Source organism: Rhipicephalus sanguineus, chromosome 4, assembly GCF_013339695.2.
Source record: "Rhipicephalus sanguineus isolate Rsan-2018 chromosome 4, BIME_Rsan_1.4, whole genome shotgun sequence".
NCBI lineage: Eukaryota > Metazoa > Arthropoda > Arachnida > Ixodida > Ixodidae > Rhipicephalus > Rhipicephalus sanguineus.
In genome coordinates, this window is record NC_051179.1 from 177,053,110 (window position 1) to 177,078,966 (window position 25,857).

The 25,857-nt window shown below is 47.6% G+C and overlaps 1 protein-coding gene across 1 annotated transcript in view; it reads right to left on the bottom strand.

Annotated features, from left to right (window-relative positions):
* Positions 1–25,857, bottom strand: part of LOC119391875 (uncharacterized) — a 120,102-nt gene that overhangs the window by 80,237 nt on the left and 14,008 nt on the right. The window contains exon 3 of the mRNA XM_049414978.1: positions 12,398–12,461. Coding sequence (XP_049270935.1) covers positions 12,398–12,461 — 64 coding nt within the window. The remainder of the gene's footprint in view (positions 1–12,397; positions 12,462–25,857) is intronic.

Here is a 25,857-nt window from a genome sequence, read left to right on the forward strand (position 1 = left end):
CTAGCCGCCTACGTCTGGGCGCTCTCCTGGTTGTCTCCATAACTTGTAATATACCAAAATTGGCCTAGCAGGGGATCAGTGTATGACGAACACGATTCACTGGCCATGACATGAATAACGCAAAATACCTGTCGCGTACGTCATGAAACCCTTTCTCTCAGTGACGTGTGGCACATACCCGTAAACCAGAGCTAATGTTATGCGGGTATGTGCCACAGGTGATACCGAGTCTGAACCAACACAGTAACCACGAACACACACATTGACACGCAAGGAAAGTGATAATAATAATAATTGTTGTGGTTTTACGCCCGAAAATCACGATATGATATGAGAGACGCCGTAGCGAATGGCTCCGGAAATTTGGACCATTGGGTATCCTTTAACGTGTACCGAGATCGCACAGAACACGGGCATCTAGCATTTTGCCTCTATCCAAATGCGACCGCAGCGGCCGGGATCGAACCCGCGACTTTCGGGTCAGCAGCCGAGCACCTTAACCGCTACACCACCACGGCGAACGCAAGGAAAGTGAGGAAACTGAAGACAAAACACCCCTAGAAGATGCTCAAGTACCATCCATTCGTCCACATGGTCCGCAACGTGGACCCCGTGGATTACGCAAAAACTGGCGTCAATGCTTCCTACAATACCTCTGCTGAGGGAACCAGGCCTCTCATCATTACCGGTGTCTTGAACATTGATTTATCAAGACCCAAAAATGTCTGGTCCTTATATTGCGTGAAAGACGGATTGGATGTGGCGAGGGCATCAAAAGACCTCGCTGCCACGTCCACGACAAGAGGCATCATAGATCATTTCATCATAAGAGGCATCCAGGATTTCCACCAGCTGTAGTATACCTCGCACTTAACTACACTTAGACCCCTCGTAACCGCGATCACGAACGGATCCGGTTAACAAGTCCGGTCCAGCTGCTGGTGCTCACTGATCACGTTGATGATGACCTTGTTCAAGAACTGTCAAGAACCCCTTCTACACATACACACGGGTTGGTGAAACGTGCGCGCGTTTTCGGTCATAACGGAGAAGTGTAAGCATTACAACGGTAACTGTGACTGAATCGTACGTGCAGTGCGCCTGCGCGTGCCATTCGGCTGTGTATACATCTAGGGAAACTTTCTTGAACGAAGCTTAGTTGCGACTTACGCCTGTCCTGTAGGTCAGTGTTCCTTCTTTGTCCTGTTCGGATTCGCTCTATCCAGTATTGATAAATATAAGCACTGCATATCAGCTTACCGCGTCTGGTATTGGTAACACCCATGTGTCTCTTGCCATTGCTACACAACTGTAAACAACTGCTTATATAATAGATATGCCACTCTTCAACATTTGAGTGTGCGTATACCACTTCAATATTTCTGTAGCGTCATGTGAAAAATTACGCCACATTCACCATCTCGCGCATGCTTCGCATAACATCGATTCCCACGGTACGTGGGATCTGCCAATTTTTGATAGGCCTTTTTCTGCACTTTCCACAAGAGCGAAAGACTTTTTTGCGGGGCGTGGGCCCTATCACGAGTTGAGGGGCGCCGTTAATCTTTCCGCGACAAATCGCGATCGCGGCATGCGCCAGCCGGTAGGCATATGAGCAGCTGCTACGACGGGGTATATAGTCTTGGATGGGGATTCGCCGCAATTACGTTTTGACCCTAGTACGCTTAGAACGATTACGTGTTAGTGATATTTTACTTGAAGAAAAAGAATGCGTAGCACTAGAATGTCTTTATTTCTTCGAATATTCAGAAATGCGCGTTTTCGCATTTTTTAACTCCAATATGCTTATATATAAGTAAAATATTCGATTCGTACTCGAAATTGCAAATACTTGCACACAGCCTATGAACTACCGATCAAGCACACAACTACAATTGTTATTAAAGGAGGGTAATTCTTCTAGGACTAGTTTGTTAGACAGAGCCAAAGGTAACTAACAGCCAATTAAACCAACGTTCATTAGTTTAATTGTTTGTTGTGTTCATATGTTGTGTGTACGAGAGTTATTACAGCACAAATGATCGCCTATGTTGATCTCGGAGCTAGTAGGTACTCCATATAATCAATTTATTCCAGCTCGTAAAACAGAAGCAGCTGTAGAAAAGCTTCACTGCTGTGTGCGCCTTCTTTTTCTAATGTACAGTGTAGAGTTACTGTATATGCTACCTTTAGGCAGCATGAGTTGCGCATAGGTCCGCCATCTTGTCCGCCGTGGCATCCACGTTAAGCAGGAAAGCCACCTCTCTGGAATGTAGGAGCCGATGCGGCTGCTGTTGTTGCTGCTGTCCTCTCGGCGCAGCCGCTCCGTGCACCTTCTCGTTCGTTCATAACGCGTCGCTCGCGCAATGACTTTCGATTAGAAAAAAAAAAGAATGGAAAGCTCGGAGAAACAATAATTTGAGATGGAACAGATGGAGATGGAACACTATCGAAAGTAATATTTTTGTTTTAAATGGCAATTAGGAAAAGTGCGACGGTCATGATCCTGGACCAATTAAATTCAGCTTAATTATTCGTTTCACGTAGTTTTTGATGCAGCGCTTCAAAAGATTAAGTGAATAGCTCGAGAAAACAAGTGCTAAAATTATCACTGTGTTTTACAAATAGCGCAAGCCAACGAGAGTTTCGCGTACGTGTAGATGTGGCATATAATAAACACTCGGTCATGCTTCAAACTTTTATGCCGCACAGTGCTTGGAATGAATCTTGCTGTTTCGATAGACCTGTAAGGTTCATATTCCCACACATCGCCTCCTTCACAGTCACTCGCGCATATTTTTACCGTTTTGTCCCGTTCGATTTTTAATCAACCTTTGACCAGTGAGATAGAAGCGATATATATCCTGTTCGTTATCGCCGGCTTCTGACGTCTCATGCGCAGCAGCCACTTGAGACGGCGACGGACGACGGAGACAGACTTGTCACATGGAATCGAGAAGAAGGCCTTTCCGTGCTCTTGTCGGTTCGTGCAGTGGGGAGCGCAGCATCCTGTCATTGTCGCGACTTCGCAACACTGAGTCAGGGTGCTGTGCCGCGCAGATGTTTGCAAAAACGGACAGCAGAAGACACCACCACAACAACGACAAACAATCCGAACTCAGATGGACCCTCCTGCGCTTCGCTGGATAGCTTGATTTGGCTTGATACAGCGGTGGTGGCGCGGCGATCGCCAGCACCCGCGCGGCCGTGAAGTTGGCTTTCCCTAAAACGGCTGTTTTTTGCGCACGTGAGCGCGCTGGCCGAATGGTGGCGCAAGCGGCGAGTTCTATCAGAGGCGCAACTCTGCTACCTAAAGGTAGCATATACAGTAACTCTAGTACAGGGAGACCAGTAGCGCCCACAGCGGCAGCTCTGTTCCGTTTTCCGTTTGTTCCCTGTGCTGCCACCAAGTCCGACAATGAACCAACTAGCCCCACCGAAATACTGCTCGACCTATAGGTCTTTAGGTGTAGGGCTATGTACGTGGGCTCTCCTTCTCTCTCTCTATCTTTACATCTCCCCCATCCCTTCCCCAGTGTAGGGTAGCATACCGTTCCTTCTAGAATGGTCAACATCCCTGCCTTTCCTTTCTTTCGTTCTCTTTCCTCCTCTGTAACTACGACTTCTTCTTTCCTACACTTTAACTAGCAAATGATTACGCATGCATTGGCAGTAAATTTCTGCAGTGTACAGTGCATTAATAAACAATGAACTGTTGCGAACGGGTCCGGGCAAGTAGGTGTGTATTCACGTTGTATTAGTGCGCGAACACACAAGGACACAATAAACAGCGGACACATGTACACCATTGTGTGTTTGCGCTGTTGTACAAAGTTCATATGTAGTACAAACTCACATTGATGCAGAAGGAGCTTGATGTGAGCGAGTTGGTGTACCATATTGAAAAGTTTAACGCTGCGCAAAACACACGAGGACTAGAAAGGAACACTTCAAACAGACTAGCGCAAACTGACAACTAAAGTTTATTTCAGCAAACACTGATACTTTTACATGTAAAAAACACCCGTCACATCATGACATGCTCAGGCTCAGGGCTGGGCAGAGATACTCAGAAGAGTATTCCGGAATACAGATATCGAAATACATGAACTGGAAGCCTAAAATACAGATACTGAGATACATTTGCCTTTAACGTAACGGGATATTTCGGAGATACTTTTGCAATAAAACGAAAAAAGTATTCCGGAATATAGTTGCAGCGATACAGATACTGGAATACTTTTTTTATTTCAAGGATGCTCATACTACGCAAAGACACTTATTAGTGCAGCATAATGTTGTAATTAAAGTTACAGCGCATCGAAACGTTCAGTTCATTTATTTATTTATTAGAGTACCCTCAGCGCCATTAAGACATTGCAGGGGAGGGGGGTTGGCAAAGTACATAATTAGTAATAATGACATAATTACAAGTATCAATTGCAATAAAAGTACACGATTTCACAGCAATAGTAACAAGGATTGGACACCGAAATCGACATACTTGGCGAACAAACTAAGCTATGCTACATAGCACACTTTAAGCAAATCACTCGAATCACTAATGAATACCAGTGAATTGAGAAAAAGCACACATTTATTTTGAAGATCTGCTTTGCTGAGAAGGTTGCTGTGTAGGCTTCTCAAATAGGCTGTCTTCTAACAGCGTCGGTTCAGCCTTAGCACAAGACTCACGAAAGAAAAAAAGTCTGTCTACCACTGAAGGCGAGCACAAATTCGTGTTATAGTGAATAAATATCGCCTTCATAGCCGTATTGCCCTGCAGCGTGGCGATATCTCTTCTCGGGTCATCTAGATACCGAAACATTTCTGCTCTCACTTGGGTTGCTCCGACTGTTCAGAATCCGAAGTCTGTCCCCATTTTCGGAATCCTCAGCCGTCTGACCCTGTCAGCTTCAATGAAGCTGCCACCGCCACCGACACTACCAGCACCCATTTCAGAAAGCCGCAACAGGCGAAGTCGGCTCCGGCGGTGGCGGAGCCTGCTACCACAAAAGGCCGTTTCACGCATGTAATAAATTAGGAACGCACACTCACATTGGAGAGGTGGCTGAAAGCGCGTCAAAGATAGCCATCTTCTAGTCACTTCCGCCGCGACTACGGGAACTGCTATTGGAAGTGCCGCCGCTCTGAGAACTGAACGCACGCGAAGCATTGCAAAGCCTGTCCCAAGGCGGTATCCGCGCCGGGGGTCGCGAAGTAATGGCTTGCCACCCGAAAAACATTGGGCGTGCTGCACTGACCTTGAGACACAGTGACTTTCGTCGGCAGAGGCTCACAACACTGCCCCCGCAATTCTGCCGTCTGCGGCGTCGCGCACTTTACCATATCCATATGGACCATTCTGTGCTTGAGGGGAAACCATCGACGCCCTATCTGTCGGCGACCGGCGGAGCGCCTTTGCTTGTCTTGGCACAAAAAAGAAAAAAAAAACGCCATTCCCCCAATGGGAAGACGCCTCAACTCATTTCCGACACAAAATACAATGTAACGAAATACCCGTGTCCTGCATAGTATCGCGATACAGGCGATACATCATAAATGTATTTCACTACTGAGATACAAATACATTTTTCAAATGTATCTCGATACAGAAATACAGATACTCAAAAGTATCTCTGAAATACTATCGCGATACTCTTGTATCGCGATACTGCCCAGCCAGGCTCTATCGCGACAAGAAGGTAATCTCGATTTCTTGGTGTGCTACTGACGCGCAACTGATGCAAGTGTCCCCGGCACGCGCAATGTAAAACGCTTCGAGGATCTCCCTCTCAAGTCTATCACCGGGTCGTGCCAAGAGTTTTGTCTGATTAAGAATTGGACGGCATTTGCAGCGCTTACAGTGCTCCGCCATATGCCCTCCCGAGTTGTTATTTACAGTCCAGTTGTGCTCACGTGCCCCCTCATTGTAGCAGCGCCCCGTTTGACCTATATAAACTTGGTTGCATGTCAGAGGCACCTCATAGACATCTTTCTTGCATAGGGTGTACCGTATCGCTGTTTCTTGGTGCAGGGATCCGGTCTCACTTTGTTTATCATTGGACAAATCTTGAACAATTTACATGGGGCACTGAAAATGAGATTCACACTATGCCTTAGCGCAACACTCTTCAGACTGTGCAAAACCCTATGCCAACGGGGGATAGCATGCACCCTCTTTTTATCGGCTACTTTATCTGTGCTACCCGCCTGCCTTTCCTTTTTGAGCTTTTGAAGAAGCTTCTCGCATACGCTAGAAACTAAAAATGAACGAAAACTAAAATGAAGGAAAACCCTCGCCCACACCTTCTGCTTCAGATTTCTTCTACACTGGGGTCTTTCCTGTCCTCACAATGTCAACCATGTCCCACCACTGCGTGCATCAACCTCATCGCAATCAACTCGTGCCAATTCCGGATAGTGTCGCATTACCTCAGGCAAGGTTTGGTCGCTCCCGAGGTTCATATTTTTCTTGGTGTCCTTGAACCATCCTAGAGAAACGTAAAAAGGGTGTACAAGATTATGAGATCCGAGAAAGGACGAGAAGCAAGAAGATACAACGACTGGCTGTGGGTGCCATGCAACGAAGGAAAGGACCAGCACGCGGGTCGTGTGGAGTTTGCACGACCAAGGAAGGTCGCTGAACAGGTGACTGAATTTTTGTGGCTCAGGTCAAGATTGTGCCTACCTAAGCGAGAACGGCGCAAGGTAGAGCCGGTTGCAGTAACTGTTCTGCGTGATATAGCAATACCGGAGGTCGGGACGTCTCTGCTTCAAAAAGGACCGAAGTTCAGTTTTGAGCCACCCTCCAAACAGCACCAAATGCTTGCGGTGGCACGACGAATTGGTGAATGTGCTGGTGAGACAGAGACAGAGGGGGACAGAGCGACGAGCTTAGCTATGGATGCGCTAATTCGGACCACGAAATCGAATCATCACCAAACCCTTCCATCTAAAAAAATAACAGACCTTTTGCGGCAGATTGACTTCCTGGCAGTTCAGGCTGATAAGGAGGATGGGTTCGTAATCCTTTCCAAGAGAGCCTATCGTGAAAGGGCCATAAAAGCTATCGAAAAGAACTGTAAGGCAGTGGCCTTTAACGAGAAGAAGCAAAGAGCCCTTGCTCTCATGATGCTGGATGGCCTCAACTTAGACGCTCTTCGAAAGGCGACGAGCAAGGCTGAGGTGGGTGTTTTGGAACGTTTCTTCTCTGGTAAAATCCACAAGCCTGAATGCCCATTGAGAACCACAATATCAGAGAAGAGGACTTGGCAAGTGCAAGTTGGCGGCTTCCTTCAGCGGGATTTAAGCACGCTCTACCTGGATGACCCTTTCCTTCTGCGGAGCTCGGTGCAAGTTGTGCAGACTTACAGGAGGGGACGTGGAGGGGTGTGTATGCATTTTCGCTGCATGTGGAAGACTTGTACTACTCTTTACCCCATGAAGGTATGCTCAGTGCTATTAGAGATAAGATTGAGGACTTCGGTGAATTGAAGTTCACCGTGCCACTGGAGTGAGTAGTGGTAAGTTTCTAGAATTATCCGAATTTTACCTTCAGTCCACAGTGGTTAATTTCGAAGGTCAGCTTTGTGTACAGCGCAAGGGTGTCTGTATTAGGTCCTCGCTCTTTCCGATTCTGTCGGACCTGTATCTCAGTATCTTCGACAAACGTGTAAACATCTCTCTTGTCCAGCCACACCCAGTTACCGTTCTCAGGTATGTGGATGACTACCTCGTGGTTCTTAATGAAGTGGCAGGTCCAATGCTAGAGCGTATAGTAGAGGCAATACTAGATACCTTTAGAAGCACATCGCAGGCTCTAAAATTTACGTGCGAGCGGCCTAGTGATGATACCATTCGCTTCCTAGACTTAAAGCTAACTTTGATGAACAAGCATGTGTTCTGGGAGTACAGGCCACGGGCGACGAAGCGGCTGATTCCATATGACAGTGCCCATTCTAAGTTAGTGAAGAGGGGTCTCGCGATGACGTGCTTAAAGGAAGCACTAAGTAAATCATGCGCACACAGAGTAGAAATAAGCTTTCAAAATCAGGTAATCAGGCTGACCCAAGCGGGTTTTCCTTCATTCTTAGTTTCCAGCGCATGCAAAAAGCTTCTTCAAAAGCTCAAAAAGGAAAGGCAGGTGGGCTGCACAGATAAGGGTCATTCCACGCCAAACGTCCCAAACATTGCGCTCGACCCTCTCCAATTGTATTGTAAAAAATTGTGGACGTTCATATCAATGCACTATTTGCCCTCGGAAAATATCTTTTGGAAAAAAAATTTTCTTGTCTGTTACAGTGATTTGAATTTTGCCGTAGTTGGTGAAACATAGGTTGCGAAAAAATACTCTAAAAATACAATACTTTACCGAACGCCTTAAATATCTCCTGTTTACTTCATGCACTTTCTGATGCACTTCATTCAAAATTCATGCACTTTCTGATGTGAAACACTTAGTGCAAGATCACATTGAAGTGTTTGAAGGAGGCTTGGGTACGTTCAAGAGTGCAACAGCTTCACTGCATGTACCTTCAGATACTCCACCACGGTTCTTCAAGCCACGCCCACTGCCGTATGACTTGAAGGACGGAGTCACGCAGGAAATTCAGCGACTAATAAGAGATTCCATCATTGTTCCGGTGAATGCAGCTAGGTGGGCTGCTCCAATTGTTCCCATGACAAAGAGGGATGGGCGCATCAGAATGCGTGGGGACTTTGATGTCACCATTAAGCCAGTCGCAACGGTGGAACGCTACCCTATTACAAGGATTGAGGACTTGTGGACTGCGCTGGCTGGAGGTGGGAAACTTACAAAGTTGGACTTGCGCGACGCATACCAGCAAATCATCCTGGATGAGGCCTCTAGAGAGTACATCTCGATTTTGACGCACATGGGGTTGTTTCAAGCACCGGCCTAACTTTTGGGGTCTCATCTGCTCCAGCTATTTTTCAACGCGAGATGGAGAACTTGCTCAGGGGTCTGTCACATGTAGCAGTCTATTTTGACGACATTCCCATAACTGGTGCGAATGATGCTGAGCACTGTTGCAACCTCCGTGCTGTATTAGGCAAACTTCAAGAATCTGGCCTAAGTTGAGATTCGAGAAGTGCCACTTCTTGGTGCCCCAAGTTGAGTATCTTCGGGCACATTATCAGTAAGGAAGGCCTCTCCCCGAACATGGACAAAATATCTGTCATTCTGCACGCTTCGGTGCCACAAGATGTCAGGGAACATCAAAGCTTCTTGGGACTCGTCAATTTCTATCGGCGTTTCTTGCCCAACCATTCTGCACTTCTCCATCTGTTGCACTTGCTTCTTGTTGATGGAAAGAAGTGGCAGTGGGGAAAAGACCAGCAAGATGCTTTTGATGCCTGCAAGCGTCTGGTGGCTTCAGCTCCAGTTCTCGTACATTTCCGCCCTGACAGTCCTGTGTGTCTCAGCTGTGATGCATCAACTCACGGTATAGGCAGAGTGTCGGCGCGAAAAGACGCCGATGGCCCAGAACGTCCAATTGCTTTTGCTTCGAGAAGATTATCAAAAGCAGAAGAAAACTATAGTCAACTTGACAAGGAAGCACTGGCTTTGGTGTTTGGCGTGGATTGGTTCTACCAGTACTTGTGGGGCATACCTTTTGAAGCACACACTGGCCACAAGCCACTTCTTGACTTCTGGGTGCCAACAAGCCTGCTCCTGTGCAAGCTTCGCCAAGAGTAGTGACATGGACTCTGAAGCTCTCCGCTTACAATTACAAACTTGTCTACAAACCTGGAAAAGAGATCGGGCATGCCGATGAGCTTAGTAGACTGCCGCTGCCTAACGACTGCACTGCATTTCCTTGCCCTGCTGAGATCTTCATGCTGGAGCAGGCATATCGACAACTCTCGCCAACTGTTGTAGCACGAGCCACAAGGGGCGATCCAGCATTGAGCCCTGTTGTCCTATCTGTGTTGAAAAGAGAAAGCCTCCCAGCGTGACCAGAGTGGAACCCCTTCAATGCCAGAAGTGCGGAACTCAGTCTCCATGAAGGCTGTCTATTATGGGGGTCAAGAGTCGTGATTACGAAAAAATTGCTGCCCCAGGTACCTGGCGTGCTCCATGCCAGCCCCCCTGGTATCGAGAAAAGAAGATGAATGCCAGGAGCCATGCCTGGTGGCCAGGAATTGACAATGACATTGCAAACAGCGTGAAGAGCTGCGCTACGTGTCAGGCTCAACATCGAGCTGACCAGCCAGTGCAGCAGACACCCGGACCTTTTCCACAGCAACCCTGGTCTAGGCATCACGTTGATTTCGGGGGACCATTTTTATAGTGGACGTCTTCTCGAAATGGATAGTAGTCCTCCTTGTGTCTTCTACATCTGCAGGCGCTACCATTTCCGCCTTGAGAATGGCATTGGCCCAGCACGGCCTCCCCGACATTATAGTTTCGGACAATGGTCCTGCTTTTACCAGTGCATAGTACCTCGAATTCTTGACTCGAAATGGAATACGCCGCATGCTGGTACCGCCGTATCACCCTGCGTACAACGGTACCGCAGAGCGAGCAGTACATACTGTCAAAAACAAAGCTAAGAAATCTGGGTTTGGCAACTTCCCAACACAACTGTCCCTGTTCTTATTCTACTACAGGACTTCACATCACGAAGTAATGGGTCGGCCATCATTCGAACTCCTGGCAGACAGAGCCTTCAAGTTGGATGTCTTGCGGCCAAGCCTGCAGACATCGGTACTTCAAAGGCAACTTGAGCAGAAGTTATAGGCCGACAGAGATCCCAGCAGGCTCTGTCATTGCAACCAGGAGACAGCGTCAGGGAGCACCATGGGTGCGGGCCGGTGTTGTCGACCTCACTCCGCCGTCGGCCCCCGTCATTCTCGACGATAGGTCTATATGGCACCAACATGGTGACCACTTGCGTATTGCCCAGACAGGTCCACCGGCTACTTCTGAAACAGACGCGGTTCGCCCTTCTAGTGCTGCGGCCATACCACAGCGGCAGCGCCACCGCCGCGGAGCAGACGAAGGCTCGGGAAGCCGAACGTAAACGTCAGCGTCGGCAAGCGGTCATTCAAACGCCTCGACAACCACTGTCTCATAAGTCACATAAGAGGAAGGGAAACTCGATGCGCACCACCCGCGATACTTTCGCATCCCACCATGGTGGCCCGTAGGGGGAAGCTTTTAATACGGATGGATGCTGTGAGCGAGCCCGAGGCTTGGGCTAAGGTCGTCACCTCGCGGTGTGTGACGAAATTGCACTTCTATGGAAACACGCCGAATGGGACGGACGCGCAGCAATGACGCGTTGCCGGAGCTAGTCGTGGAGGACACGGTTATGGTGCATTACTTCACTTTACCGCTCCCAGAAGGCCACACCATCCCAGCGACCTAGACCTCGCCGAGAGGAAAGTGTCATAAAAGGCGCGTTTGTGAAGGCCCCTAGAGTTTGTGACGGTGGCGCAGTGGATAGCATGCCCGGCCTTTAATGTCGCCGACCGAGAGGTCGTTGGTTCGACTCCCATGGACGAGACCTTTTTTCTCCATGTTTGTCTCTGCCATCTGATCGTGTGCATTTTCTCGACGTCATTTCCGTGGCCGCATTACGTCGCTGAAATCTTGGTGGACATAAAACAAGACTTTCGTGTTAAAAATTCACGTTTGTTTACGGTACTGTGTGTTGTTAAATGTGCCTTTTTTGATACGGGTCCTAGTTTTCACCTCAGCAACGTCGGAGATACTCTATTCACGTGGTGCTCTGTGTTCACTTTGCGAAAATACTTTAAATTCACAGCATATAAATATAAGTACCGAGTCAGTTTTGACTGTGGATATATTTCTTGAAAAGCCTCTTTTCATTTTTCCGATGAGGCGCACTTAATTAGAAGAAAAAGTGAAGGAGAGACTCATTCGTAGACCATTGGGCCTATAGTCCATCGCCTTCACTGTCGCACCTAATACGTCATTTTATTTACAAATTAGTGTAGGCGCTCTGTGGGCCATAGCCGGAAGGGCGAAAATGCGCTAAAAACCTAGAAATAAGGCACACTACAAAAAAAAATTTACAATGCTGTACATCTAAATAGAAGGCGTTAACCTCTATTATACAAAAATTCGAACTAAAGAGTAAGGTGGAAACTTAAAGGGGTAAGAAATGTACCAGCAACACGCGTTGTTTAACGACGTCTCGTCACTACTAAACACAAGTAACGCAGACAGAAGAAACGCTGTCAAGTGCAACCTTATAATTTTTCCTGTGCCTGGTCGCAAACCACTCCAGCGCTATGTTGGCCAGTTTTGCGTGGTGCAACAATCGTGCCGCGTTTGGACGCGACACCAAGTCTGAGCGTGCGGTAAGTGTTTATCTGAGTGAAGGAAGAAATGAGACTGGCGTACTTGTCGTCCGACTCCACGTAGCTCTCGTCGTCATCCTCCTCGACCGTGTACTCCTCTTGCTCGGCTGCACAGTGAACACAATCGTTCGTGTTGGTTGCCATGAGATGGCCAACGCACACAGGCGAAGCACAGAAGGACAAAGTATAAGGCAAGAGACTGGATGGAGCGCTTTCTCCTCTACCAGCAGCATTCACTTGACGGTACGAAAGAAAAAGCAAAGGCTCTCTAACGTCTCAGCATGTCCTGTTCCATTCCACACAATTTATTTTCTCGTTTATTGCACTATCGTCTATCAACATGAGAAACCCTTATATTGTATACCCTGCGCATCAGCCTTGCACCTCGCTTAAATGACAACTTCAAATATCGCCTTGTGCAAGATGTTTTGCATGTACGCAAACACACTCAATCACACACACAAGAACAAATACGTGCACACGCATGCAAACTGGATAAGTGCAGGAGAAAATAAAAGCAAGACGGGACGCAAGAGACAAGAAGACGAGACGGGCACTCCTTGTCTCTTGTGTGCCGTCTTTTTTGCGCTCTGCTTTTATTTGCAGAGAATGCACCAACTCGCCCAGCAGCGCATTCTATAAAGTGCAGGAGAGGTAAGGCGAAGGGACCCTTACATTCTAGACATCTTATTGGTTGAGTCCGTAGTCAACATGCGTTACGAAAGCTGCTTCTGCGTAATTACTGCCTTTAAGGTCACCTCTAGTGCTGCGATGAGAAACCTAGAACGCCATCTGTACAGCCGATTTCAGGAACGAGAGCAGTTCAACGTATTTCTCATTTGCACGTAATACCAACAACCGACAACGCCTTTTTTTAGTCTCATGAGCATTAATGAGCACTTAATGAGGATATTGTACCTGCCATAGGAGGTTGGTGATTATTTCTTAGAAAGAGGAGGCAAGGACTCTGCGGACACCAATGCCGATACTTCAGATGTATGGTGCCAGCAATGAAGGGCGCAGCCACAAGTTTTTTAGGGGAGGGGGGAGGTGTCGACTATCCTTTATGAATTATTGTGTGCGTTTGTGTGCGCGTGTGCATATACCCAAGCAAAATTGAAAAATCCCGGAAGGGGGGCGGGGGTTCAACCCTGTCCACACGGAGATCGATCACCCACTATACTGGCACGCGCGCTTCTTTTCCTATGTAACTGTAATTTTGTAATTTTGCTATGTAATTTTTATGTAACTGGTCCGTTACACGTGTGACGCCTGCCTTGCGCAAACGGCGACCGAATGCCTGGCAACCTTCCAGATTATTTCAGGATCCTCTAGTAGGGTTGAGCGCGCAAACGCGAACAGTTGAGTTCATTCTAAAGCTAACGCGGCCACCGGCGATAAGGCTCGAATATTCGATGCCGCTTGTATAAATACCGACGCGCCTTACCGCAGATCACATTATCGACGGCCGACACTCTGCTTGCCACTATCTATGTAGAGCTTGCATTGCTTCGTGTTTGACTTATCGTTTACCGGGCACAGGTTCGCCCAAATAAAGAGTTACGTCTTTAGCTCTTTCGGCCCTGGCGGTGTCAGTTGACACAACCACGCAAGATTTCCCTTAGCACCTCGGAAATGAAACCAAAACTGCTCATTCTTGGGGGAATAATTTTTCAATGATCCCCGCTACGCTTCACACCAAATAGAGGCATGTTTGCGTAGCTGGGAGCCACAAAGAAGAAGAAGAAGCTTGACTGAAGTGATGGCCATGGGTGACGCCGATGCGGGTAAGCTGAAGCGGGTAAGCACCATTTTCGAGACGACGTACCGAAGCTGTTTCCGTGAGTATCACTGACAAATAAGACGTTGGCTCACACTTCGCGTGCTTTAGTGAGTAGGAGGAATGAAGTAGCCATTTTTCTCAATTCCCATCCACTGAGCCCTGATGACCTAATTTGACGCCATAGTTGTTAATCCATTATTACTTGCACCACTGGCTCAATGCCAGTGGTGCAAGTGATAACGTGGTGCAATTATTACTTGCACCACTGGTTCATTTCTCGTCTTCTGAGGTGCTAACTATTAGGAAAACACGCAGAAAATAGTCTCCGACCAAAACAAAAATCCAGGGCTGAAAAGACCCGACTGCCGTCTTCTTCACTGTCACGACCACGTGACGATAAAGAGGAGGAGATCGATCGCCTCCTCTATACACAATCGAACTTGGAGGAGCTCGATCGCCCACCATATAGCCGAGACCCGAGGCCGTGTGACTACTGCCTCTTTTTAAAGCTGCAGAAAGATCTTCGAAGGACAAAAATTGCTGGTGACGATGAGTGTGCGCGGACGTATTGAAGTATAAAATGTTAGTTGAAAGGCGTGAAATATATGTCGACGTGAAGGGAGAAAATAGTGAAAAGTGGCACAGTTGTTTTATTTATATCATCATAAAAATTTGGTCAGGCCAGAAAATTTTGTAATTATCTGTGCCTTTAGGCAAAAAATAGTTTTCGTGTCCTCGCACCATATTATATATATATATATATATATATATATATATCAGCGATAATCTGTGGCAGAAACCAAACGGTGTGTTCTCAGTACACTGTACTTGTCCGTCATGTGGATAAGTGCTGCATCCCTTGGTGTGGCCCAGGGCTATGACATTGTACCTCGCAAGTTAGATTATCTCACACGGCGATAGCGCTTTTATCAGTGCGCTCGCCGTGTGAACAATGTCATAGCCCTGGGCCACAGCAAGGGGTGCAGCACAGAGCCACATGACGGACTAGCCGCAAGCACGTGTAATAAGGTACGTTCTCCGCTACCCCCTCCTCGTACACGTTCTTGCTTTTTTTCTTTGTTTCTCTCTACGGCCCGTATAGCTTCCTTTGATGTGTGCCGTCCGTCGCAGTTACAGAGGTGGCACCATTGATCGGAATAAAGCGCTCCTTACACACCTCATGGAGGCGCGTCGCATGCACGAAACACTGCAAAGAAAACGGGAAGCGACGGCAGCGTCTACACCGTTAGCGACAGAACCCATATTCGTGACTAGGTTCTGGAATCTGCAGCACAGATTTCGATTCTACACCAAGCGCGAGACGATCTTGTGCCCACTTGTTGTGCGAGCATACTTTCGCTCGGAACAGCCGTATGCGAACTACTGAAGGCATCCCGTGCTGCACGGAGGCTTTTCAAGCAAACATTTGTTACGATGCAGTCGGGGCAGACCGAATCGGAAGCGCGCTGTGTTTATCCTCTGTCCGTCTCTCTTGAGTACTAGAGCCAGCTTTCCTAGCATCAGTCTACAGTTGAGGAATAATATTATTCTTGGGGTTTAACGTCCCAAAATCACGATATGAATATGAGAGACGCCGTAGTGGAGGGCTGCTGAAATTTTGATCACGTGGGGGTTATTTAAATGCAACTAAATCTAAGTACACGGGTCTCAAGCACTTTCGACTCCATCAAAAATGCGGCCGCCGCGACCGCTACGAACCTCACTCGATACTCTGAAAGGCGATTACTTGGGATAAAATGCGAACATGAATGTTTGCGAAAGATTTGAACTATGAGCGGACAAAGTGCGTGTACTTCACGCGTTCCATACCACGACTTGGTAGCGCAACACTCATAAAGACGAAGAAAGAACAAACACTGACAAGCGCACATTATAACTTCTTCTTTGTTAGTGTTCAGCTACCAAATCATCAGAATGAAACCACATTAACTCGCCGTAACTTCTACGCTTCTACTTCAAGCGTATTTAATGTATTCCGACACCCGCACCGCTTTCAGCATGATGGTGAGAAAGTAAACACACAGCCGGACTTGAACGAGACGAGGAATTCAAAAATGAAAACACAATAGCAACACGGTCGAAGCGCACGTGCGAAAGCGTCTACTGTAAGGGAGCTTTCAGACGCGGCTGCTGCGCGCAATTCCGGCAAACAATGCTTTGGGCGGCCAGGGACGTCGTTGCTTCCTCTCCCTTCTCAACGCCCCACTTTTCTCGTGCACAAGCGGATGCTGTCCGGTGAATTTGAGAACGAAGGTCCGCGCGGCCCTACAGCAATTTAACGATACCTGTGTAGGGGGAGGCGAATGTACATTCTCGCGGCGTACGTCAAATTCGTTTTAGTAAATCTCGCTTTGCACCAAGTAAATAATTATTTTAAGAAAGCTATCAAACATATATTGTTGTCATTGTTTGGTAAAATGTCTGTACAAAACATAATAATTATGCGGTCTTAGAAATGTGCCAACAGCATGGTATTACTATTATGAGGCGCGTCGTGGTGTTATCACTCGAGATTATATTTAGCAGCTGGTGTTCATTATCGATCATCTAAATATAAGGTGTTTGTCTGCATTGCGTACTTGGACACGTGCACTTTATGTCGCTATTTCCTTGTCTTGATGGAACCCGGTTGTCTTGTTTCTTTAACATGATGCCAGAGTAAATGCGCATTTTGCATAGTGTTATAGGTTTTTTAGACAATACCTTGTTAGTTAACTATAACACTACAACTTTTTTAGAAAAAAAGCTTTAGTGCCATAGCTTCTTTTTAGACAATACAGATTTTTTATAAGAATCCTGACAGTCAGTCTCCTGTCGTTTTCGCGCACGAACTCTACGTCAAGGAAAAAATTCTTTGTCTGCATTCTAAATGCTTTACAACGACAATAACATGCCTAAATAATAAAACATGTTTGATAAGATTTCTTCTATATTGACTTCATGGCAGTTCTTGATAATAAGGAGACTTGGAGTGCTTGACAATTTATAGCATACGTTTTTATTGGAAATCGCGAATGTACCACAGTTTCATGGCAATATCGAAACTGACCGTGGCTGGCGCACCGGAGACGCGTTCTCACGACAAGGACGTGACACAACTTGAATAATGCGCGTCGCGGAAGTATCTTGTCGTTAGAAACGGTAAGTCATCTTACTTGCACCAGCCGATCGCCTAACATTTCCTTAGCCAGTAGGAAGCCCAAAGGTCCGACAGAATTGAAGCGATCTAATTGTAGGACGCACACAATCCCAACCAAAATTCTAATCAAGACAAATTATACTGTAGAAATATAATGTTGAAAAAGAAAATTCCATAGATTGTGTGGCCCACCGAATTTCCTCGGAAAATGCCATCACTTATTATTGTTGGCTATTTATTGGCTTGAATTGGCGAAATGTTGACAAATATTGGCTAGGCGCTTCTATAACATTGTAATGAAACAGTACGCATGTACTGCTATGCCGTTGCCTTACTCCTATGCACAAGACGACAGCTTTCCTTAAGGAAATTTTCCGCCACTGTTTTCTCTATGCCCCTCCGTGATTACCCGCCACGGTGGTCTAGTGCTTATGGTGGTCGATTGCTGACCCGCAGGTCGAGGGATCAAATCCTGGCCGCGGCGGCCGCATTTTCGATGGAGGCGAAAATGCTTGAGGCCCGTGTACTTAGATTTAGGTGCACGTTAAAGAAGCCTAGGTGGTCAAAATTTCCGGAGCCCTCCACCACGGCGTCTCTGATAATCAAACCGTGGTTATGGGACGTTAAACCCCAACAATTATTATTGCGTACGTGATTGACGATGATATCGTAAAAGCAAGGCATGCCTGATACTATATAGTATAAAGGAAGCAGCCGCCTGACTAACATAGCGCGCAGCGGATAGCTGTAGGAAACAAGAAAGCATCTTTACACTAAGCTGACCGCCTGTCATTTTCAAACGGCCACCAATTATTTACACAAGATTACTTTTTCAACTTGAGTTTATAACCGGCGGTGGAATCACCGTGAAATGTTCGAAGAATCTCACGTTGTAGAGAACGTGGTATAACTGGGACCCATTTGTTTCCATCGACGTGACAAACGTAGCGATGTAAAGCAGCACTGTGAATCTTGAATTGATTAAGTTGACGACGCAGGCGGGCATTCGGTGAAGCAGAAGTACCTTCCATGCGTGCTAGAATAGAGCGGCAGTAAGGGTCGACGCGTTGATGCGACACAAGGACAGATGGGCTGCCGGATCTTAGCCATCTGAGCGCTGAGATGGGTAGAGCAGTTTCGGTGGGAGATGGCGATGGTGAGTTATCACGGCTGCGAAGAGGGCAGCGAGACAGAGCATCAGCGTCTAGGTGCTTCTTTCCAGGTCTGTAGGCGACATCGAAATCGTACTCCTGCAAGCGAAGCACCCAGCGACCAAGGCGACCCGATAAGTATTTTAGGTACGAAAGCCAGCAAGTGCGTTATGATCGGTAAGGACTGTAAAGTGGCGGCCATGGAGGTAAGGGCGAAATTTTTGTACTGCCCAAATAACAGCAAGGCACTCTTGCTCTGTTATTGCGTAATTCTTCTCTGCAGTAGTCAGAGCACGACTGGCGTAAGCGACGACTCGTTCGCGCCCATTGGTGTCCCGTTGCAGGAGAATGGCACCGAGACCATGACCGCTAGCTTCAGTGTGGAGGATGGTGAGTGCGCCGGGATCGAAGTGGCGCAGTACCGGGTCGGATGTCAGGGCTTTCTTCAACGCCAAGGAAACCCTGTCACAACCTTCGCACCAACCGAAGGGCGCGTTACTTGCGAGCAGTTGATGGAGCGGTGACGCAAGCTCTGCGAAGTTGCGTATGAAGCGCCGGAAGTAAGATGCCAAGCCGAGACAACTGCGCAGGTCTTTTGACGCAGCGCACGGGGAAACTCAAGGACAGTAGCAAGCTTCTCAGAGTCCAGTTGAATCACTTCTTTGCTGACTAAGTACCCTAGAACCTTGATGGCCTTGCTGGCGAAGCTACATTTTTGGTATTCAGCTGCAGGCCAGCTTTTGCAAGGCAGACTAGGACTTTTTCGATACGTTACAGATGTTGCGGGAACGTAGACGAAAACACTACTATGTCGTCGAGATAACATAAACAGGGTTTCCACTTCAGACCGCGCAGTACGCTTTCTGTCATGCGTTCGAAGGTAGCGACCGCATTACAAAGTCCGAAAGGCATTACATTAAATTCATACAGCCCATCTGGGATGGAAAAAGCGGTCTTCTCTTTGTCAGACTCGGACATCGGTATTTGCCACTAGCCCGATCGCAGATCAAGGCTAGAAAAATACTCGGCGCCATGCAACGAATCCAGTGCGTCGTCGATCCGTGGCAGGGGGTAAACATCTTTACGCGTTATCTTGTTCAGCGCGCGGTAATCGACCCAAAAACGTACTGTTCTATCTTTCTTTTGCACTAAAACAACTGGGGACGACCAGGGACTCGATGAAGGACGTATGATATTCCGTAGAAGCATTTCTGAGACGTTTTCCTCGATGATCTTGCGCTCTTCCAGAGACACGCGATACGGACGCCGGTGAATAATACGAGAGCCGTCAGTCTTAATGCGGTGAGTAGCGGCAGTGGTCATACCAAGGGCGGGCGAATTAACGTCGCACAGAGAACGGTGCCGGTTCAATAAAGTGAGTAAATCTTGACTCTCGGCTGCTGTCAGATCAGGGCTTATCGTTGTGGACAAAGATGTGGAAGAGTTGAGTGGCGGCGAGCTTGACTCTGGTAGTTCTGGACGCGGAAGCGCAACAACTGCAACGGGATGAAGGTCAACCACGCAAGTGACTGTTGATCCAAAGGGCAGCATTAAGGGTTCGGGGGTTTGATTTGGGGCAGTAAGCATGGGAGACCCGTGAGAGAAGCGAATAAGCCCTGGAATAATGAGAATGCCTCGATGTAGGGTATGACCGTAAGGTAGCACGAGCACGTCACCATCCACAATGTTGTTGGAATTAACGCTGATTATTTCTTCTCTTGATAGTCAAAGCACATAATCTGAGCTGGTGACGAGGCAAATGCGCCCCTCGTGTTCAGGCAAAGAAGAGTCAGTGGCATTGAGATGTATGAGGCGCTGTCGACAAGATACAGAAGCGGACGCAGAAGACAAGAAATCCCACCCCAAAATGAGTGCGTGTGTGCAGTCACGGAAAACAGCAAAGACTATATGATGACGAATACCCTCTGTGCAAACACGGACCGTACACTGTGCCAGTGGGCGAATTATGGCGTTCGTCGCTGCACGGAGAGATGGGCCGCAGTAAGGCGTGGTGAATTTTCGGAGGCGAGAACAAAAGTCAGCGCGAATAATCCAAATAGCAGCGCCAGTATCCAAAAGAGCTTCGACACGTACACCTTCTACTAACACAACTAAGCTCGATGGTCGCTCTGGAGGAAATTTTTGGCTGTCCGGTGGATGCAGTTTCCCCTCCTAAAACTGCAGCGCGGTGTTTTCCTAGTGGGCGTTCGAGAATTGGGAGGCGGGTCGCAGAGGCGACACTAAACGGCGACATGGAGATGGTGACCGGCGGCGAGACTCACGAGAATTTCCAGGCATGTCAACACTGTAAGGAGGAGAGGGTGAACGGCGAAAGGAAGAGCGGTAAGGCGTTCGTTGGTAGCTCGTGGTTGGACGGACGCCCGCGCGTTCCTCGGGAGCGTAGCCACGTTGCTCGTCCTGTTGGCGCCGTCTGCAAAACTGAGAGATGTGTGCTCGGTAGGCACAGAAGTAAGAGATGGGTTGAGGAGGTCGCTGTGCGGTATAATAATGCTGTAGACGCATCGGCGGTGACATGGAAGCCACAGGTGCATGGTCTCCTGGTGTAGGCGCAGGGACGGGGGTGGCTGCAGAGAGCGCCGCAACGTCGGCGTAGGTTGGCACCTTACGAGCGCAGGAACAGTCGGAACACGTTAGACGTGATGCGGACGTTATCTGTTGCTTAATGATGTCCCGCAAGTTGGCTGGAGCAGAAGGTAGAGGAGATTGCGGAGCGCAGGAAGAGCAACGCCCATGAAGCTCTTCACGAACGATGTCGCAGATCAGCGTACGTGAAGACGAATGTCTGAAGTGTCGTAGCATAGGCGAAGAGGATGGGAAGAGTATGACGCATAGGGAAGAGTATGACGAAGCAGATGCGTGAACGTGTCTCAGTCGGGAAGATCTGCTTGATGTTTCCAAAACCAGGTTTTCGCGACATCACACAGGTAAAAATGGACGTTCCCGAAGTTCTGTGGGTTGTCTCACCTGTTCAAGTCGCTGACAAGATCAAAGTTTTGTAGCCAGCATTCGACGTCATCCCCTCGTAGACCAGAGAAGACCGGCGGATCACAGTGGCGACTGTTAATGACCAGAGCGGAGGCTGAAGGCGGAGGCTGTAGTGGGCCGGTGGCGTCGGACGTACCAGGATTTTCTTGAGCGGGCATGGCAGGTGGTATTACACGACCACCCGAGCGGAGCTTCAGCGAGATTGAGCGAGAGGTACTGTGATCGATACCCAGCACCTTCCGCCACTTATTAAAAACCACTTTATTCCAGTCGAGCTCGAGCTGACACACACTGATGATGATATATACAGATGAGAAAGTTGTACAAATGCTGATGATATGGCCAGTTGACAAACAAGAGTCAGTGACTGCGCTCACAATATCACTTTTTTAATATGTTCGAGAGAGAGAGTACTGCACCAGGCTGAGGCCTCTTAAATAGTATGTCTTCATTGCGAAGAAGCTTTAATCCAAGAATACGCTGATTATGCAGCAGTGATTGTTTCACTAATTCTCTTGGAGATTGGCTAAGCAGCTCAAGAAATACCATCCTTTGCGAATTACTGCTGCAAAGAGAAAAAAAAGACGCCCCTGGTTTTGCCATCTAAAGTGGTAAGTACCATTGTGCCATTTCTTCAAATCTCATGGCTTTTAGTGTAACCATAAGAGAAAATGAGTGGCGTTGTCACTGCTAGATAATTTAAATCGCATTCATTCAATCGGAAATTGTCCTGTAGGATGTACCTAGAAAGGGCACATCACTCCGTACTGAGAATTCCAGAGTATACACTTTTCCAAACTCGACGCACGCGGAGGCGTAATGTTCGCTTTAAGGGCTGGGCTGTTATGCGAGCTCATAAATGTGGGCGCAAGATTTTTCATTATATGGTCAAACTACCTGGCAGCACACGCAGCGTAAGATATTATGTAATCTCAAAAGGCTCAAGTTGAAGCGCCAAGTCCAGCACGATCCTTTCGTTATTCCCTGGTTACACTCTTCTTAACGCTAATGTAGACACAGAGCTTTCGTCGATGATCACGAGAGCCGTTCATGTTTGCTGCTGCTTATATTTCCAACAGAGTTACGAAGTTTACTTCACGTAGTTATCTCCTGCTCCGCTATCGTAATCAATCACTGATTCGCCTTTGGTGCGAGAATGATTCATTTGTTAGTGAAAAACGTCTGATGTTCTACATCTTATTGTTCGAGGCTGTCCTCGACTCTGTATTTTGTCGATTGCGGCGAAGGGAACTCAGCAGGTTCCTATTTCAGAACCTCTGAAAACAATAAATAAATAAATAAATAATAAATAAATAAATAAATAAATAAATAAATAAATAAATAAATAAATTAATTAATGCTACATCTTACCAAAGATGAAGAAAACGAAACAAAAATTCCACAAGCGATTTGCATCCAAATTTTTTTTAGGGCAGTAGGCATCAGCAACTTCGTATGATCATATAGGTCAGGGGCCGGCAACCTGAGGAACTTGGGGCAGTATTATGCGGCCCCCGGCACCACGGCAGAACCCTCCCTGTCACTTCCTACCTGAAGACCGAAACGACAGTTTTGACCTCAAATGGGGTTGCACAGGAATACAGAAAGATCGCTTCCAGTTGTCATCGTCCTCCATCCTCACACTTAGCGAGAATTTGGCCAATATTCAGCCCAAAAGTTAGCCAGTGTTGTGCATTATTTTCAATTCGCCGAATTTTTTCTCTTTCCCTGGAACGGCTACGCTTCCGCCACGCAATATTACATGCGTTAAGGAGACTCCTCCCGCTACATGACATTCATATTGTGATTTCTGTTTCCGAAGCTCTTTCAAGCAATGGCTCTGTGGTAGAACCCCTGTTTGCCACGCAGAAGGCCTGGGTTCGATTCTCACTGAAACCATAGTTTTTTTATTTTAATTTTAATTGCATCTTTCTCGATTTTATTGCTAACGGACAACGCTGATTTTTCGCTCACAACCAACGACACCGACACCGACGCCGACACTGAAATTTCTGCGAAACTAGCTCTTTAACGCTATCGCGTTAAAATGAAATAGCCATACGGCGGTAGCTGTTATTCACTAGCAGCAGCGCTATGCAACAGCCCAAGTGCGCATGCACACGTCGCTAAAATGCCCCGAGCGAAAATTGGCGTCATGAAAATTTTATGACCGTCGTTCCGCTATTCCGTACCACGTTCGGAAATTCGAATGTCTTACATCGTTAAGGCATCACAAAGCTGCGTGCCATGACACAGCAAAGTCACACAATTGCGAAACAAATTAAGATAAAACTAGCAGGGTAGCGTTAGGAAGCTGTGAAAGCCAAGGCCGTGTGCACTAACTTTTGCATGGCTATTATTAGTCTTCCCTTAACAAAAGCTCAAATATAGAACACCCCAACCATTTGCACAGTCTTAAGCGCTCTCTTGGCATCATGGAACTTTGCGAAGGAGCGCCTTCGGCTCAGAACCTAGTACAGTGTTTCATTACTTGATATAATTATTTTCATTGCCAAGAAAAGCCGTGGATTCTAATGCCTACGTATCGTTCTTGTCTGGCGGCCACGGAAATAAATGGTATATAGCACTTTAATTTCTCTCTACGCGATTGTTCATTAACACTTTTGTGAGAAAGATATCATTTGGGCACATGGTCATTGCCTAATAGATAAAACGATGACAAAAAATTACACCTCTCCCGCTAAAGAAACCATGAGGCGATGCGAAGCCGGAGCACTTGCAAGATCGCGTTCCGTTGGCGTTCGCTGGGCATGCTACCGACCTCGCGTCGTGGAACGCGAAGAGGAACTCTACGCGCGTCGTGTCTTCCCTCTAGCCTGGCCTTTAATTCTCACAGCGCGTGCGGGGAACGCGGTCGACAGGCGAGCGAGAGAGAGGCAGTGTAGGAGAGGAGATAGAGGGGAGGGGACGCGCATGCGCTGGCCCTCATCGCGGCGCTGCGCAGGAGAGAATTTCGGCATGTCTAGCCCGCATATCAGAGGAGCCAACCGAGGCAAGCGCTGGACTGAACGCACGAAGCGCTCTACCACTTGAAGAAGAGGAGACTAGAGGAGGAGAGTAGCGTATGCGCCGTGAGAGCAGAAGCGAGAACACAGGAGAAGCGCAAGCAGGTGCTGGTGGAGATGTGCAGAGAGTAACGCGCAGCTGTTGGAGAGAAGGAAGGAGGAGAGTCGCGCAAGCGTAGTGTGAGTGCGGACTACTACGCGGCGTGCGGATTACCACGCCGCGTTACATACCCCCGAGCAAGAGATACTTCGCGTCTAAAAAACCGGTACAGTGGCGCGTTTGAGTATAAAAATATGGCAGCCGAGCCGGTTGCGATGTTTTCTTTATGTTTCTGGTGCATCGAAGTAAAACTTCTTAGCGCATTTTATTGACATGTGGTGCTTTCAGACAACACGACACGCACAAATTGCTTCTGTACATCTCATTGCAAACAACGTTACATGACAGGGGACTGTAAATTACCGGAGCCATAGCCAACTACGGTTGTTATCGAGATGTCAAAGTGACAAGGCGGTCATCACCTTGGGGTTTGAGTAGAGTGTACTAGAAAAGGGGAGTGCTCGGAACGAGCTTCAAAAAGTGAAGCCCGAAGAGGGTTAATCCGCTTGTGGCGCTGCGATCGCTAGTCTGCAATGTGTCGGCGTTTACGAGTTGCGCGCGGCTCCGCCGAAGTGGTGCAGGGGTAGAATGCCCGTTTCCCACTCACAAGGCCCGGGTTCGAATCGCAGTTGTAGATGGTGGGTTTTTATTCTTAGTGTCATCTTTTATTGCTGTATTGGTTTCCCTCTGTTTCTTAAAGCTAGCTTCAGTTGCCACATGTTGCTTCAAAAAGTAACGCAAAATGTGAACCAAACAAAAAAAATTAACAGTGAGCGTAGTTATTTGCAGCGCCACCTCCTGTGATTCAACAAAAACGTAAAGTATGGCCTCCGAGATTTTCGCGAATACGAGAACCGATACGGGATTTCACATTTTACGTTACTTTTTGTAGCAATACGCAGCAACAGAAGCTAGTTTTAAGAAACAAAGGGAAATCAACACAGCTATAAAAGGTGACACTAAGAATAAAAACCCACCATCTGCAGCTGCGATTCGAACCCGGGCCTTTTGAATGCGAAGCGGACATTCTACCCCTGGACCACTTTAGCAGAACCGCGCGCAACTCTTAATCGACGACACATTGCTGACTACCGATCACAGCGCCACAAGCGGATTGACCCTGTTTCGGCTTCACTTTCTGTACACTGGTGCTGCGACCGTTCCGAGCATTCCCCTGTTCTGCGCCCTGAATAGGATTCCCCCGATAAGAGCGTATACGCAGGAGGTCAGATCTGCTTCGTTCACGCAGGTATGCAATTCTCAATATCGTTACCTCG